The sequence below is a fragment of the Aplidium turbinatum genome, chromosome 8 (genome assembly GCF_918807975.1).
Source record: "Aplidium turbinatum chromosome 8, kaAplTurb1.1, whole genome shotgun sequence".
In the NCBI taxonomy this organism is placed as follows: Eukaryota; Metazoa; Chordata; class Ascidiacea; order Aplousobranchia; family Polyclinidae; genus Aplidium; species Aplidium turbinatum.
Window position 1 is genome coordinate 9,492,584 of NC_137479.1, and position 18,576 is coordinate 9,511,159.

Consider the following 18,576-nt stretch of genomic DNA (forward strand, 5'->3'; position numbering starts at 1 on the left):
TTTTATCTCAAATTATCTCTTGCCTTCATTCACTGCCATTTGTTTATTTCTTATACATTTGTTGATTATTTTTATGTTTTTTTTAAATTTTTCTTATTTAAAATTTAAATGGCAAAAGACGCAAATACCGAACACATGCTGCATACGTCGTAAAACGTGATGTTTCTACTCGTAGTTTAACTTAACGTTGATTCATAAAATCATCATTGCAGGTGCTAAACATATTGACCCGGTCTCTAAATTGTACACGATACGCAAATAAGCTTTTGCATGGCCACCTAAAGATATGGCCTGATTTGTCACATTTTGCAGAAATTTCCAGGTTTTTCTAACTTTGGGCGAACGTTTAAATAAATTTTTCTAAAAATTAGATTTTTACGCTTTCTTTATTCTTTTTCCCAGATGACACAATAGATTTTAACATCCTCACATGTTGAAAAACAAAGAAAATTTGATTTTGTAAATTTTAGTCAGACTGTTAATTTTCAATAACAGTCTGATTTTGCGTTTTTCAACTTACTTTTTCTCATTTGCTACTGCTTTCCCAAGGCAACAAAAAAGTTTTTTGTCATTAGGAAACCGCAAAAAGTAAAAACGTCTCAAAAAATGTCAGTCAAGCACTAGCAGTAGCTGTAATCAAAATCTGCAAAATGTGACAAATCAGGCCGCATCTCCAGGTGGCCATGGCTTTTGATTTAAAAAAAAAACTCGATCAACTCTACTTTTGTTCCATTGAAAGCTAAAGCGATGTCCTCGATTAAGACTTATTGAATTGAATGCCACTTCTTTGGTGAAAACTACCAGAATTTGCACTGGTAATCGATTTATACAAAATCACCAGCTTTTCAGTAGCTGGGCGGTTTTAAAATTTGAGATAGCGACCTTACAATAAGATTCTAAGCAGTATCTTGTAAGAAACCAAGCATTTATGCAAGATGATATTGCGGTGATGAAGGAACTGTTCCAGTCATTTGACAAATATTGTTGAAAAATTTTATCTACTGCCCACAGTAAATTTCATTTTACCCCATAAGGTTTTGTGTGGATGCAAAATAGGCCAATTATTGCAAATGTGAATTATTGTTGTCAGTATTGAATATGAATAAAAGTTAAATTCGCTTATGCTGCCTTGGTTTTCATATTGTTTGTTTGTATCACTACTAGGATGTTTTAGAAAAAAAGTGATTTACGGCGCTTTGAAATAACTTTCTGTTTGATTCTCTTTCTGTTTTTATTAATCCCAAGTTTATGGCCACAGTGATTACGTTATTATACCGGTTGACGTTAAAATTATGGAAGTATAAATAATTAACACCATTCTTGAGTTGCATGTTTTCTCTTCATTCATCCAGCTTACAATTCAAGATCTTAAAATATAAAATCTTATTTAACAAAATGGGTTCCTTTGCAGACGTAGAATCAATGTAAAAAGGACAGTTTTTTGCTAACTGTGGTTATAGATTTTTGCTGTAATTCTAAGCTAAAACAATGAGTGGGAGCCACGAAGTCTTGATGCCTCGTGCTGCCGGTGAGTTCATCTCTGAGAGGAGCCTGCATGTGTCTCTTGACGATGATAGCGTTAAAGCAACCGCTGAGAAGCTAGCACTTGCTTTCAAGGATGGAAAGTACTCGCTTGAAGGTTGGAAAAAGGAAGCATTGCACCCGGATGTACGTAACGTAGCTGGTTCTTCTGGCTTTATTCTTACTTAAGTGGGGTCGTCGGTGCAGATTGCAGTCCTCCACATCACTCTGTCAGCAGCATCTTCCTCCTTCACTTTCACTATTTCCATATCTTTTGTCACACAATCTCTCCGTCTTCTTTTCGCCCTTTCGCGCTTTTTTTTACTAACTTCCAATTGTAGCTGGTTGATTTTGTCAATTTAAAACCGTGGTTCCTTACAATGCAAATTCTTAAGATTCACAGGAGTGTCACTGTCAGAGTGCATCATTTACTCTCCCCAATTTTGAGCCATGACAGACCTTCTCATCATATTCAAGTTTTGTACCACAAATCAACTCTCAATTGTAGACGAAGGACCCGAGCTCATGCTTTTAATATTAAGTAGTAGGCCTATAGCCTACTTTGTGTTTAAAGAGTTGCGACTAAGGATTCAAAAGTCACTGATGCTTAACCAATAAACTCTGATTATTTTGTATCAAGGTATAATTGCGACGTTTATCTGTTTTTCATTGAAAAATTGTTAATACTTTTCAAAATAAACCAACACAGTGTTCTTATCGTGATAAAATCCAATGTCTTCCAGGTCGCAGATGAACCAGCAATAGAGTTTATATTCCTGATGGATTGCCTTAACTTCTCGTTCTGGTCGGACGACCCCGGGGAGAAATACACGGTTTGTTCTGAGATGCAATTTTGTAACCGCTAGTATGTTTTAACTCCACTTGTTTCAAATCAACCATTATTTCTGCATACCCATTACCCAATCAAAAGTCATCCCTTTATTGCATTGATTCAACGTCTACAGACGTTCAATCGCGTCATACTGGTGTCCGATATAAATAAAACCGATATAAATAAATACTTAAATAGAATCCAAGTCATACAAAATAAGATAATTAAAATCGTTACAGGGTATTTGAAATGAAAACGAAATTACTGCCACTGAGGCCACGCTGCCACTCTATCAAGATAATGGTATACGAGTACTAAATGTAAATTCCACTTATAAACTAGAAATAAGCAAATTTATGTTCACATTTTATAATAACAAACTACTGGAAAACTTTCATAACACGTGTATCAACTATATAGTATACATTCGTATAACACCCGACGCTCAAGCTCCAATTCGTTTTATACTCAACAGGCAAATATCCAATTATTCCAAAAAAATACGGTCTTTTGCACTCTCTCATTGGATGCACACTGTACGGTTTTGTTTTCAAACAAAAGTAAACGACCATCCGTCCTATTATGCACGGATCATTATTTTGTGACAACAGCTCTAACAAAATCGATCTTATTTTCCCAATGTGACAGTTCAGTATCACTTTTAGAGACACAGAAGTTTTGACAGAGAGTTCACTTTACTGTAGCTTACCGGAAACATATAAAACTAAGCAACGCAACCTGATTGAACATTATGTTATTTAAACCATGTCGGGAAAATGTAATTGTTGAATTATTATTTTTGACTCGAGAACAGAGCTTCCCGGAAAATTTTTAATGCATTTTTGCGCATTATTGTTTTTTATCTGAATAAAACAATGTCAGATTTTTGCTTAGTTTTATATATTTCTGATAAATATATCAGGGTGTTAATTCTTGTGTAGATTTTCCTAGGTAGAATACGGAGGGCGGTCATACACCGGATATTGGTCGCTTGTGGCTGCTTTGAGGAGAGCGAAAGATTCCGGCATCCTTGTGTCCTCTGCTAAGTTTATGGCATCAATTGATGAGGAGGGCGCCGAAAAGATCTTTCAATCGAGCACCAAGGTGTGTGGTTGTTGTGAGGTAAAATATAGCTTCCTTGTGAAATCTATAGACCGTGATTTGTTTTATGCATTTGTTACGGCAAGCCAAGCTGACTTATTTGCTTCGACACCATATAACAAACAGATGAAGTGAATAAAATTTTTTAAAACAACTTTGTATTACAGTAGGTTAAATTATGACACAATCAGGATGGCAACGAAAGACCATACACCATAGATTAGCATTACAGAAATTGGCAGTGGTAACCTTCGTTTATTTATCACTGCGTTCCAGACAGCAAAATCCGTCATTTTTACATTGATTCAACGTCTGCAGACGTTAAATCAATGTAAAAATAGCGGATTTTGCTGTCTGGGTAGTGCGTATTCTACACTAATGAGGTATCTAATCGCCACAATACTGCAGTTCACATGTTCACTAGACATGAAAAAATTGTCTGATTTTTGAATTGTAGACACCGATACAAGTGCCTTTACTGAAGGAAAGGGTGCAGGTAATGAACGAAGCTGGCCGTGTTCTTATGGACAAGTTCAATGGGTCGTTTGTGACTTGCGTAAGGTTTGTAGGCTATGCTATCTGTGATGCTTACACGTGGGTTTTGGAACAACGCTTTAACAAAGAGTGTTTGCTTAGTAGGATTATTTAATATTTTCAAGTCAAATTATGTTTTCACGAGCAGAAACATAAAATTAATAATTATGATTTTCAAGCAAAGAAACATCTTACACTCTACAATGTTAATTTTTTATTATCTGAACGGTTAAGTACGCATTTGTAATTTAAACCTAATTGTGATATTAATTATTTTGACAACCTTATGAGTGGTGCCAAGAAGAAGTAATTTTTATGGACTTTTTTCTCCACACGTAGACATGTTCTAAAGGCGTACATTGTACTTGACAATAGCAAATAGTGTTTGTCGCATTGTTCCATTGTGCGATGACAATAGGAACCCTGTGTTTGTGCAGATGTTCTGACTTGTTCAGTTGATAATCATCCGGGCGGTGATTAAATCAACAGGATTGAAGGTCAAATAGGTTCATTGCCTTTAGTTTAACGACATCGGTGCCAAGGAGAAAGCATAGCAATGATGAGACCGCTGGTTACATGCTTGATAAGATGCGTTTTTACGCAAAATATATTTAAATCCATGAGCAATTTTTAGATTTATTTTATCATTAGATGGGATTCTCTTTGCCCCTTGTCAGTTGTCGCCTGGTTCACTGCTATTCAGTATTTTAGAGCATATTCATTTGAATGATTGCAATCAGTCTGATTCAACTTCAAAAAGTTGTAAGTCGAAGTACCCACTTGTAGTTATGAAGAGATAAACAAACACAACAGCTGAGCAATAACACAAAATTTAACATTATAAAACAAAACGTTTTTTGTTTTTATAACAAGTTTTTGCTTACATAATGTTAAATGTGTTGTTGCTCGGTTATGTCTGTTTAGTGTTTATGGTTAAAAAGGTAACCTCTCTACCCAAATTGTATTAAGAAGGGATGCTGTTTAAAAACCTTCCGTCATCATTTTTGCATTTCAGAGCTTGCAAGGGAGACGCTCTAGTTTTGCTGAAGACAATTTGCCAAAACTTTCCTTCTTTCCGCGACGAGGTTTCGTTTGAAGGACAGACCGTTGCTTTGTACAAAAGAGCGCAAATACTGATAGCTGACATTTGGGCTTGCTTTGAAGGTTGGTCCACTTTGTGAGTCATGTTAGTAGAATTTGGGATCAATGGCTTTGCTTCGATGCGATGTTTGCAAAGATATTCTATAAGCTATTACGGATCAGTAAGCACAACATTGAATTTTGGGTTAATAACTACACATTTATTGGAAACGCTTAATTGGTATTTGTAGATATTTTAATGGTCACTAACTGACTTTGTAGGCCATATATTATTAGTTTAAAAAACGCCACAATGTAACGCATTACAACTGCACTCTTTGCATACTAAGGTGCTGACCTAAAATCAATTGACCAAAGTCAGATTTCTAAGCTCTGCATTTGAGTTCCGGAAAAATTCAACGTGAATGATCGCGAACACGTCGACATCTCCACTTAATCCATTTCTCTTAATCTACGATTACAAACCACCACAGGTAAAGATTTGGGGGAATTCCACAATATAGAAGCCTTGACTATGTTCGCCGACTATCGTGTGCCACAGGCTCTAGAATATTTCGGAATCTTGCGTTATTCCAAAGAACTAAAGCAAATCCTTGAAAATCACACTGTCATGGACAAGGGAAGCAGGTAGGCTACAGTTACAATCGTAAACATCTCACTGATAGTTTTTTTTTGCGCTGTAGAAGCACACTGAACAAAGTTATGTAGATTGCAGCGTACCTTTTGCAAGTGTTTTCATGGCTACAGTATAAAAACAAAATGTTGACTTGCAGATACGAAACGGAAATACGCGGTTGTTCCATAGAAGCTGTTGAACGTCTGAAAACGTCCATTCTCTTTATTTTGTCTTCCAATAGCAATAACCACGAACTGCTAGTCAATGCCATCACAGTCGATTTTTATTTATGGGATTTTGCGAAAGCACATGGGAAAGAAATGGCTCATTTGCCTTTTCACAGAGTTCGTAGCGTTTTTTATTGATATCTTGAGGCGCTAATCCGCTATGTCACACGAACCGACCAGACTTAATGTTCAAAGATAATCCATTAATCCTGGATGTGTTTGTTATGATTAAGTAAATCTTTGTAATGCTGGTGACAATGACATTAGTAGGTTATATAATTAAGATCTAGTGAAAATGTGTGATATCTGTAGCTACTGATCTTAGTGTTTTTCTTAATTCTTGTATGATTCAAGTGTTATTTTATTAAGATATCAGTTAAATCATCTAGAACTGAGAAGCCATGTCGGAAATTGGATTAACAAGCACCTTTTTTAACGTTTCTCATCCATAGCCTGCCAACTTCAGCCTATAATTTCCATTTGTTGAACTCTGGTTTACTAGTGCATTTACGTCAAGTACCTGTTTCGATCCAACGTGCGTGGTGTCAGTTACATGTTGTACGCTACGTTAGCAGTAATGATTACTATTTGTTTGTTGGAAGACTAATGCTTGAACTAAATGGAGAATACATAAAACCGGCACCTACTTAGTTCTTCTGTTATGCTACAATATCTCATAAATATTCTTTAACTGAAACACCTGCTTGTGTGTATTTATTCAAGTTAAGTTGAGAATCATGGCTAATGGACTAGTGACACGAGCCCCCTACATCGAAATTTTAGGGCTACAAGTCCCTTGGTCGAGGGCACTGACCGTTTGACTTTTGTCCCACGCTCACAGTAATGCGGTTGTTCCGGGAATAAAAATGATGGTGGGCTAACTTTTTAATGAAACAATCTACCTCCGACCACTGTGACCTGGCTTAAATAAACAACAAGCCTTTTCAGTCAATCTAAAGTCAAAAAGTTGAAATGTCATTAATAATGGCACAAACGCCGAAGCAAATATACCGCCTATTTTATGAATGGTATACTTTAATGTTAGGTAAATATCGCAGCGCCTATGTTTGAAAAATCGTCATACTGTGGCGTGATCCCATTCGCTGATATTACGTTACGCCGTGGTAACGTGAAACCACAGGAGCAACGATGCAACGTCTACTCGAATGCCCTGACCTAAAAGCAAGGTGCTCTGCACAGGATTTGGCCGAGTTCAACGATAGAGCAAGAGCCTGTGTGATGCTTTGGGCTACGGCTGTGTGACATATGATGAAGAACAAGATTGACGGTATCTTTACATGTATAATAATGTTAGTTTTGATATAGCGCTGTATCCATCGCAGAATGCGTTGCTCCTCAGCGCTTTACAAAGCAGACAGTGTCAATGCAGCCGTATAGAGGCGCAACTGAGTACATTATTACCCGAATTCACTCCATTACTCAGTGCCAAGCAGAAATTATATTCAGTACCATTTTTAAAAAGTCTTTGGTATGACCCGACAAGGTATCGAACCCATGCCTACCGATTCAGAGGCGGGCGCACTAAGTCACCGAGCCGGTATGTATACGGAAAATAAGTTTAGTTAATTATCAGGGCCGTTAAAAGGATCATTTGGGCCCAGAAACAATGAGCCCCCTTTAACAATCTATAAAGAAAACAATAGGATTTCAAAAACACGCACTATTTTTTGTTTTGTTTGCGGTCTTTCTGGAAATATTTCAGGCCCCTGGAATGACCCCATGTTCAAAACTATCTCCTGGCTCCCTCAACGACACCGCTTGATATTAACGTCAAAACTGGTGCGCAGATAAACCTCGGAAAGTTTTACTTGTTTCAACAAGAGTACACAGCTAGTAGCTTACCACAATTGAAGATATTTGCTGGAAGGTTTCACGATCAAGCGGCGCTGCTTCTACTCTCGGGGTGTGCTAAAGCAACGCATTTTAAGGACTGCTTTCCATTCAGCGGCACCTAATGGACGGAGTAATTCCTCGGCAATAACTTCAACAATCGGAAACTTCGCTCTGCCAATCTCGGTACCCGGCCCTGCGTCACAAGCCTCTACAAGTAGGCTATGCGAAACTACCAGGAATAATCTATCAAGGATTTGTCAGTCCGAGGATAAAGATTCAAAAACCAATCAACCATGAGTTTGTATGGTGGAGGGCGTAACTTGAAGTTTGTGCTTAACGGAGAAGCTAAGCATGAACAAGGTGGGTTTCCTGTGGTCACACATGTTTATACAAGGTGTAGGCTATATTTTTCACAATTTAATGCCTGGATCATGGCGCCCTCTAGGCCTGGATATAGACTAAAGCGCTTTCCGTTTTTACTAAGGCATAATAGGCTAGAAACCACCATCTTCCCCAGTTGACCACCCCCAAACGTTCCTAAAAACAGGTTAAAATAAAAAGGGATTACACTTTATTTGACCTTCAAATTAAAGCTGAAACAACTGTGGGTGATAACTTGAAAAAATCAAGATTATTAGGAAAACATCAAGAAAAAGCCTACTTGTAGCACTAAAACGGTTTTTTTCACATGTAGGCTATCGAAGCCAGATTGCAGAGCAAGCGCAACAAAAGCTTCGTCTGCATATAAACCTACCAGTGATTTCCAGTCTCCAAAGGAATGTGAACTTTAAAAAATAGTGCCAGACGTTGAAACCACTGCACATCCCAAAGTCACTAAATATTTTTATAGAACTCGCGTCTTCCCGTGAGAAGTGGTTTATTAAGAACCCGTTTCTTGAAAACCACTGATCTACATGGTCGTCGGACCACTCGGCATGCGACAGCTCAGCAAGTGCTTCAACTCGGCAAGTAGCTTACTTCTCAGCTACTACCATAACAGTAAATGAAATTTACGTGCTCATGTCGGACTTGCTTGATCATCGCTTGTCAAACTTATTTTTCTGATTTCTGACATTCCAAGTGTCCTCTTGCTCAATTTCACCATTTTCTAACTTCAGCCACTGTTGTTAGCTAAGTTTTCACTTGCTCCGTTGTCGCTTGCTTAATTTACAGCTGCTGACTTGTAAAAGATTTGATCTAGATCAAAGCCAAACTGATGAATGCGCACAGCTTTTAAGTGATCTATTCCATGAAAGTAACCGTTTCTGTCATGTACGAAGCAAACACTACATTCATGAATTGATTGCGCTAATGCAGTCTATATCCTTGTTCGGCCTGAACAAGCCTTCTTGGAAGCGTAATCCTAGCAGTTTCGCATAGCCTAGCCTACTTGTAGAATGTAAAGGCTTTGCACCACTGCAGCAGACCGGATTAACGAGATTGACAGCTTGAGTAAATTTTGCGCTGGTTGAAGTATTTTCTATGAATTTTTCCATTCACCAGAGGCCGCCGAATGAACTGTTATAAGTGAATTGCTCAAGCGCATACTTTGAGAGTCGAGCCAGCGCATTGCTTCGCTCACAAAGCCAGGACCTTTACCATGTGAGCTATTGAGGCGGACAGCTTTGGTAAATAAATGCAAGTAAAAACTTCTTTTGTCACCCACTTTGTGATGATTTTTTGGATAAAGAATCACTAGCTTAATTAAAGCGTCGAAGCTAGCAATAATAGCTTGTTTCATTCAACAAATAAATCTATTAATTTTTTTGAACTTGCAACTCGATTTTTGGCCAAAACATAGTTTTAGCAATGAACATCACGTGATAGCCTAAAACATAAGTAGCAGAGCATGTAGACTAGGGCCTAGTTTAGGCTACTAACCTATTGTATTTATTAACAGAATTATTTCAGTGTTAATATTTCAAGTTTAAAACAACGTTCAATTTCTTCGAATTGGGTTGGTTTGAATCGATTAGTTTGATTGTGCAACAGTGTCGCAGAGCGTTTGGTTTGTGATGCAATGCGTTTCTCAACATGCGCATGCACACGCACATCGTTGATGGCAAAAGGAGAGGTCATTTAGCCTATAAAAAGTTCAGATGGTAAAACACCAATTTTTCCAAATGACAAACATTGAAGCTTGTACAAAATGTAAGAAAATAACAAAGGTGGGCGTCTCACGGGTTGGTCTTGCAAAATTTAAAAGATTTTTTTTTATTCTTTTTGTTTGCTTTTGTCCTTAAAGAAGTGTTTTTAAGCAATCCAACCTCAAGACTAGGCTTGTCTCAGAAAATAATTTTTCTTATCTCTTTTCAACCGCAACTTTGTGTAAATACCAAACTTTTTTGTCGCAATGCTTCCTCATAATCTAAGTTATAGTTTGTGATCAGTAAAACTATTTTTTGCTTACTTTGGAGGTGGTTTCTACTCAAACTTCCTGGCGTTTAAATGAAATGGGAAGAACTTGTTGACTTTTTGACGTCACTTTGCAATTCAGTTCATTAAACATTTGAAGATCCTTACACCTGACCAAAAGTCATGAAAATACGCTCTTCTTGTTTGTCTAAGATTTTCAAAAATCTTTTTTTGTTACCGGTCACTTTTGAAAATAAATGTTTGACACTGATTAGTAATCCATTTCAGTCGTCGATTATTATCTAGGAGAGAGTGAATATTTTTTGAATTTTGTTGAGGACCAAAGATCGGTGAAAATATGAAACTTTGTTTCTATTTTTTGTTGCTGACTTTGTCTGCAACTGCGCTTGGGAAAGCGATTATTAATAAAGACAAAGCTGCCGAGGAAGATGCTGCTTTGAAAAAACGAAGTATGTTTTATTTCGTCCAGTCTCAATTTGAAAATTTTCAAACTTGTTTAAATGTTTCTATATTTCATTTAAATGTTTCTATATTTCATTTTCTTTATTTCATTCATTCATACTTTTATTATAACACGAATAGGTGCAAACATGGCTACCTAAAGATACGGCCTGATTTGTCACATTTTGCAGAAAATTTCCAGATTTTGTTAAGTTTTGGCGAATGTTTAAATAAATTTTTTCTAAAAATTATATTTTTACACTTTCTTTATTGTTTTTCCCAGATGCCACAATAGGTTTTAACATCCTCAGATGTTGAAAAACAAAGACAATTTGATTTCGAAGATTTTAGTCAGACTGTTAATTTTTCAATAACACTCGGATTCAGCATTTTTCAACTTACTTTTTCTCATTTGCTGCTGCTTCCCCAAGGCAACAAAAAAACTTTTATAAATGATTAGGAGACAGCAAAAAGTAAAAAAATCTCAGAAAATGTCTGTCAAACACTAGCAGTAGCTGTAATCAAAATCTGCAAAACGTGACAGATCAGGCCGCATCTCTAGGCGGCCATGGTGCAAAACATACAATGTTTTAATTGTTTAAAATCTAACATTAGAAACCATATTTTTTCCCCAATAGCTCAGTTTGTTAAGTATACGAGTTTACAAACGACAAAACTTCAAGATCAAGCGGCGCTGGTTCGGCTCTCGAAGTGTGGGCTTGAGTAACGCATTGCAACACTGCTCCCCATTCAGCGGCACTCAGTGGATGGAATAATTCACAGACAACAACACCTCAGCAATCGGAAGCTTCACTCTGTCAAACTTCGTAACCAAACCTGAGTCAACGATTTAAACTTTAAAGCCTCTACAAGTAGCCTAGGCTATACGAAACACCAGGATTAAGCTCTCCAAGAAGCTTGCTCAGTCCGCGAATTCCTACAATCAAATCAAAAAGCACACAAATGTAACTTAAAACAAATAAATAGGCAAACAGCTTTTATTAATTGTTTTGATCATTAAGCTATATACTTACGTAACATTTCGTTATTATAGCTTATCGTAAGCATGGCCAATAGAATTACGGCTAGCTATGTCACATTTTGTGAGCAATTTCTAAAAGGCCTATTTTTGTTTTCTTGATCTTTTTAGAAGTAAAGAGCTGTAGTGTTTGCTTGTTGAGGTTAATACTGTTTGGGAACTTGTAGTTGTTTTAGTCCTGCTATATATCAATTAAATTTCATTGTATGCCATCAGTTTGATGAATAATATAGCACATCAATTTTTAGTGAATCTGCACTTACAGTAAAGGGGGTAATCAGCTTTTTTTCAAATTCAACTTTAAGCCTGGTTTTAGGATACAACAGCATATTATTTTAAGACCTCTGATAAAAACAACGTTAGATTGACTGTTTTGCATTATAGTGCTAAGGTGTGTTTGAGTTTGCAGAGCTCCGGCTGCCGGCTGCATGCAGTGCTTTATTGGTCCTGGTTGTGCATGAAGTTTTACCATTTTCGTTTTTAGTATTATCAAGCCAAGCAACTGCAACAAGTTTCCCGAACTGTTAGTAACTTCAACAAACACTACAGCTTTTTTACTTTCAGAAAGATATTTTCAAAAAAATATTTAGTTTTTACAACCCAGAGATCTAAATCCTTTATTTTTACAATGTCTGCATTGTCTTACATTGTTTCATTCAACGTCTGCAGACGTTGAATCAATGTGAAAATGACGTATTTTGCTGACTGGGAAGCGAAGCCTACAACTTTATGCAGACATTTATGCTATAGACCAGCTTAATTTTTGCTTCCCGGTCCCGGGAAAGTGGGGACACTTCGAATGGTTTAGGGAGAATCGATGTTTAAAATTTTACTGTTGTGTATAATTGAGAAAAGAAAAAGATGAACGTTCATGTACACGTTGTATTATAAAATTATTCACAAAAAAGAAACAAGAACAAAGAATTGTAGCCTTCACCAAGTAGGTCCACAAACAATCGTTCAGCCATGGACTTTTAAATAGTAGCATCTGGACTGGACACGCAGTGACCAACATGTGGCCAATCAGTTGGTACAACAGTTGGCCAACAGTGGGCCAACAGGGTTAGTTACTTGGCTGTTGGCCAACTGTTGGTCACTGCGTGTGCAGTCCAGATGCTACTATTTAGAAGTCCATGGTTCAGCCACTACTGCAAACGTTTGCTGTAGGTGAAAGTGTTTATTTGCCTATTCAATTGTTGGGCCTAAACGCAAAGAGCCAATCACTCGGTTGATAAACTAAATCTGGCAGATGGCGACCTCCTCCTTATTTTTGCATAGAAAATAAGACAATTATGGGAAAATATTTTCCAGTGCACATTTGAACCATTCTTCCTAAATTTTGGCACAAGCCTTTAGTAGACTACTTAAGTTCTGCTATCGGCTGTATTTCTGTAACAATTTGTTAAAATAGTAATTAAAGAAATTGCTAAAAATATATAAAACTATTGTTTGTATGTAAATGCATGATCTAATCATATGTGTTTTGGTTAAAAAATTGTGTAAATAAATCAAATTTCTCCCTTCTAACCCCAACTCATAATCTTATCAACAAGAGCAGGCTATTTTATGTCGTTTTGTTTATGCTGGCCGAAAATATTTAATAAATGTTAATTTCTATGCAGCTGCAACGGGATTCGCTGCTCAACTGAAGAAAAGGGTAAGACAAAGTTTGTTGGATTGCTGAGAGTAGTCAAGTGTTTTATTTTTTGGTAAACAATTGAAAATCACATGAGTGTTAGCAAAAGTTTGAATTAAATATGATGAATTATGTTGGCTAAAATAGTGTACAGTCACAACTTTAGAAAAGAAACATTATATCAATTTATATTTTTAATGCCAATAATTTGTAAATTATTATTTGTTTACGATTACACCAATGGATTTTAGAGCAGTCTGCGATAAAATGTAAATAAATAAAATAAAACTTTAAATGATCACAATTTTCTTTTTCGTTTTGTTTAATGACTATATTATCTTTTTTATATGTAGTATTGGTATGGAGGAGGTGCCTCAATGGGACAGTCTCAGTCAATGGTGAGTTATTTTAAAACATAAGTTTTCGTAAAATAGCCTTTGTATTTTTATGCGACCGACTAAAGCTAACAGAAAATTAATTTTCAATACGCAAAGGTCATGTACAGGTTTTGAGTATTGACTACTTTACTTGCCTTAAAAATATTTCCATAGCTGTCGTATAGTTTATATCTCTAAAACATTAAACTTGGATAAAATAGCCTATTTTTCTTTTAAAATTGGCAACTAACAGCAGTTTTGGACAAAAATAAATCGATTTATATGCAATGAATGCAAAGGCTTAGTATTGGTAGTAAATTTAGTTTTAATCCAGCGACGTCCCCGTTACCGAGGGTGGCAGATCCACCTCCACGTGCCGCAATGGCCTCACCCTGCTTCCGTATCGATCTGTCTAAAGCGTTTTCTCTTGTCAAGCCGACCTTGCTGCTTTCCTCCTCCACTTTCGTTTGCACGTTTTCTTGGGCCTTTCTTGTTTTGTACGACCCTCCACTTGCAACTTCAGCACTCTTGTCAAAACGTTATCTTCATCCCTCCTCAAACCATGCCCATATCACCTTACTCCATTCGCCTTAGCCAACATCAACATTTTCATTCAACTCAAGCAAGTTCATAACATGCAACAATATAGGGGAAGCTTACTAATAGAAGATAAAATATGTTAGGTCTGTTTGAAAGTAGGTCTATTTGAAACATTGCATTAACCAATCGCTCTTGTTGCAGCACGGAGGTTGGGGTGGTTCAATGGGACAATCCCAGGGAATGGTGAGTTGTTGTTTTTTTGCATCTGTAAAATGCAAAAGTGTTCATTTTCAATCAACTAACTTTTTGAAAAAGCAGCCTTGAGACATTTTTTGTTTTACAGACCAACGGGTATGGTTCTTCAATGGGACAATCTCAAGGAATGGTGAGTTATTGTTTTTTTACCAGTAAACTACAAAAGTGTTCATTTTCAATCAACTAACTTTTTGAAAAAGCATCCTTGAGACATTGCTTTGCTTTACAGACCAACGGCCATGGTGGTTCAATGGGACAATCCCAAGGAATGGTAAGATAACATTTCCTTCTAGAACCAGATATGATTTCCTTTTTGAGAAAAACGTTGTTTTATTTTACAAACTAATGGCAAAAGAGAGTCTTCAATGGGGCAATCTCAAAGAATTGTTTTTCTTCAGAATCAAACCTTCACAAACAAAATTCGAAAATGAAACTTCGTGAATGGACTTTTTATTAAAGGTTTTACTTTGAGATTAACAATGGCCCAAAAAGATGCAGATTGCGATAAAAAAAAAACAATCAAAAACCAGAGAACACCACAATAAATTGACAAATTAAAATATAAATTTACATAATAAATTTAAAATATAAATTTGTCAAATACAACCTTTTGATGTATCATTGGTTATAATATTAAAGTATAGCCAATAATGTATATTCATAAACAGCATTAAATAAACTCATTTGTAATTACGAATACAGAGTTTGAATCAGTTTTTTTTTTATGTTATACAGACCAATGGACATGGTTCTTCAATGGGACAATCTCAAGGAATGGTAAGTTTCTGTTTTTAATCAGAATTAGGCTAAGCCTTAAAAAAAACTTGAATAAAATTAGTTATTAAAACTAAGCATAACATGTAAATACTCCATCAGGTTTGAAAACTCTTTTAAAAATGATTTTAACAGAGCTGATTTGTTTACTTGTAACATAAAATCTTTCGATTGCGTCCATAAAAATAGAACCTTCTGTGAGTTTTCATTCTCTACAACAAAAAGAAACCGTGACATAAAGATGAAAATACATCAGGGTCTACTTTGTTACAGCTATTAAAACAAAAGCAGATTATGAAACAAATTTGTTTTATTTTGCAGACAAATGGCAAAAAAGGGGCTTCAATGGGACAATCTCAAGGAATGGTAAGCTACTGCTTGATTTTTGAAACAAATCTTAAATAACAAATTTGTATAAACTCAGTTATTAAAATTTAAATAGTTTTTGAATTAATTGTGCTTCATTTTACAGACCAATGGCAAAAAAGGGTCTTCAATGGGACAGTCTCAAGGAATGGTGGGTTACTGTTTTGTTTTTAAACCAAATTTTAAGGAACAAATTTGAATTAACACAGTTATCAAAATTAAAACAGTTTTAGAGCAAATATTACTTTGTTTTACAGACCAATGGCAAAAAAGGGTTTTCAAAGGGACAATCTCAAGGAATGGTAAGTTACTGTTTGATTTTTGAAGTTTGAAAAACAAATTTGAATAACTCAATTATGAAAATTAAAACGGTTTTTGAGCAAATGTTACTTTATTTTACAGACCAATGGCAAAAAAGGGTCTTCAATGGGACAATCTCAAGGAATGGTGGGTTACTGTATTGTTTGTTGACGAAATCTTGAAAAACGAGTTTGAATAAACTCAATTATGAAAATTAAAAAGGTGTTTGAGCAAATGTTGCTTTACTTTACAGACAAATGGCAAAAAAGGGTCTTCAATGGGACAATCTCAAGGAATGGTATGTTACTATTTGATTTTTGAACCAAATTTTGAAAAACAAATTTGAATAACTTAGATATTGAAATTTAAACAGTTTTTGAATAAATTGTGCTTTATTTTACAGACCAATGGCAAAAAAGGATCCTCAATGGGACAATCTCAAGGAATGGTGGGTAACTGTTTTGTTTGTTGACGAAAACTTGAAAAACGAGTTTGAATAAACTCAATTATGAAAATTAAAAAGGTGTTTGAGCAGATGTTGCTTTATTTTACAGACAAATGGCAAAAAAGGGTCTTCAATGGGACAATCTCAAGGAATGGTATGTTACTATTTGATTTTTGAACCAAATCTTGAAAAACAAATTTGAATAACTTAGATATTGAAATTTAAACAGTTTTTGAATAAATTGTGCTTTATTTTACAGACCAATGGCAAAAAAGGATCCTCAATGGGACAATCTCAAGGAATGGTGGGTAACTGTTTTGTTTTTGAACCAAATTTTAAAGAACAAATTTGACAAAACTCAATTATAAAAATCAAAACGGTTTTTAAGCAAATACTGCTTTATATTACAGACCAATGGCAAAAAAGGATCTTCAATGGGACAATCTCAAGGAATGGTAAGTTACTGTTGGCTTTTGAACCAAATCTTGAAAAAAAATTGAACAAGGTCAGTTATTAAAGTTTAAATAGATTTTGAATTAATTGTGCTTCATTTTACAGACCAATGGCAAAAAAGGGTCTTCAATGGGACAATCTCAAGGAATGGTAAGCTACTGCTTGATTTTTGAACCAAATTTTTAAGAACAAATTTGAATCTACTCAGTTATGAAAATTAAAACAGCTTTAGAGCAAATACTGCTTTATATTACAGACTAATGGCAAAAAAGGGTCTTCAATGGGACAATCTCAAGGAATGGTAAGTTATGCTTGATTTTTGACCAAATCTTGAAAAAAAAGAGTTTGAAGAAACTCAGTTAATAAAATGTAAATAGTTTTTGAATTAATTGTTCTTCATTTTACAGACCAATGGCAAAAAAGGGTCTTCAATGGGACAATCTCAAGGAATGGTAAGTTATTGTTTGATTTTTAGTCAAATCTTGAAAAACGAGTCTCAGTTATTAAAATTTAAAAAATTTTTGAAATAATGTTGTTTCATTATCAAGACCAATGGCAAAAAAGAGCCTTTAATAGTACAATCTCAAGGTAAGGTCAGTTACTCTTGATTTTTAATCAAATCTTGAAAAACGAGTTTGAATAAATGTAGTCATTAATTCAAGACGATTTTTGAGAAATTTTTTTTTATTCGACAGACAAATGGCAAAAAAGGGTCTGCAATGGGACAATCTCAAGGAATGGTGGGTTGCTGTTTGATTGTTGAATCAAATCTTGCAAACAGAGTTTGAATAAACTCAAATATGAAAATTAAAACAGTTATTGAGCAGATGTTGCTTTATTTTACAGACCAATGGCAAAAAAGGATCTTCAATGGGACAATCTCAAGGAATGGTAAGTTACTGCTTGATTTTTGAAGCAAATCTTGAACAACGATTATGAATAAACTCAGTTATTAAAATTTAAATAGTTTTTGAAATAATTGTGCTTCATTTTACAGACCAATGGCAAAAAAGGGTCTTCAATGGGACAGTCTCAAGGAATGGTGGGTTACTGTTTTATTTTTGAACCAAATTTTTAAGAATAAATATGAATAAACTCAGTTATGAAAATTAAAACAAACAGTTTTTCAAATAATTGTGCTGCATTTCAAAGAGTAATGGCAAAAAAGGGTCTTCAATGGGACAATCCCAACGAATGATGGGTTACTGTTTTATTTTTGAACCAAACCTTGAAAAAAAGGGTTTGAATAAACTCAGTTATGAAAATTTAAGCAGTTTTTGAGCAAATGTTACTTTATTTTACAGACTAATGGCAGAAAAGGGTCTTCAATGGGACAATCTCAAGGAATGGTAAGTTACTGTTGGCTTTTAAACTAACTCTTGAAAAACGATTTTGAATAAACTCAGTTATTAAGATTTAAAAAAAAGTTGAAATAATACTGCTCCATTTTACAGACCAATGGCAAAAAAGGGTCTTCAATGGGACAATCTCAAGGAATGGTAAATTACTATTTGATTTTTGAACTAAAGTTTGAAAAACTAGTTGGAATAAACTGAGTTATTAAAATTTAGACAAATTTTGAGAAAATTTTGCTTTATTCGACAGACCAATGGCAAAAAAGGGTCTTCAATGGGACAATCTCAAGGAATGGTAAGTTATTGTTTGATTTTTGAACCAAATCTTAAAAGACAAATTTGAATAAACTCAGTCATGAAAATTTAAACAGTTTTTGAAATAATTTCTTATTATATTTTAGACCAATGGCAAAACAGGATCTTCAATGGGACA

The 18,576-nt window shown here is 35.2% G+C and overlaps 1 protein-coding gene across 1 annotated transcript; it reads left to right on the forward strand.

Annotated features, from left to right (window-relative positions):
- The first annotated feature begins 1,409 nt into the window (after positions 1 to 1,409).
- LOC145775968 (queuosine 5'-phosphate N-glycosylase/hydrolase-like) lies at positions 1,410 to 6,623 on the forward strand. The gene is made up of 7 exons (XM_082587377.1): positions 1,410 to 1,668; positions 2,265 to 2,354; positions 3,305 to 3,457; positions 3,912 to 4,015; positions 5,004 to 5,152; positions 5,563 to 5,716; positions 5,863 to 6,623. Exons 1-7 carry the CDS (start codon positions 1,489 to 1,491, stop codon positions 6,068 to 6,070), a joined length of 1,038 nt encoding a protein of 345 aa, XP_082443503.1. The 5' UTR covers positions 1,410 to 1,488; the 3' UTR covers positions 6,071 to 6,623.
- Positions 6,624 to 18,576: the final 11,953 nt, after the last annotated feature.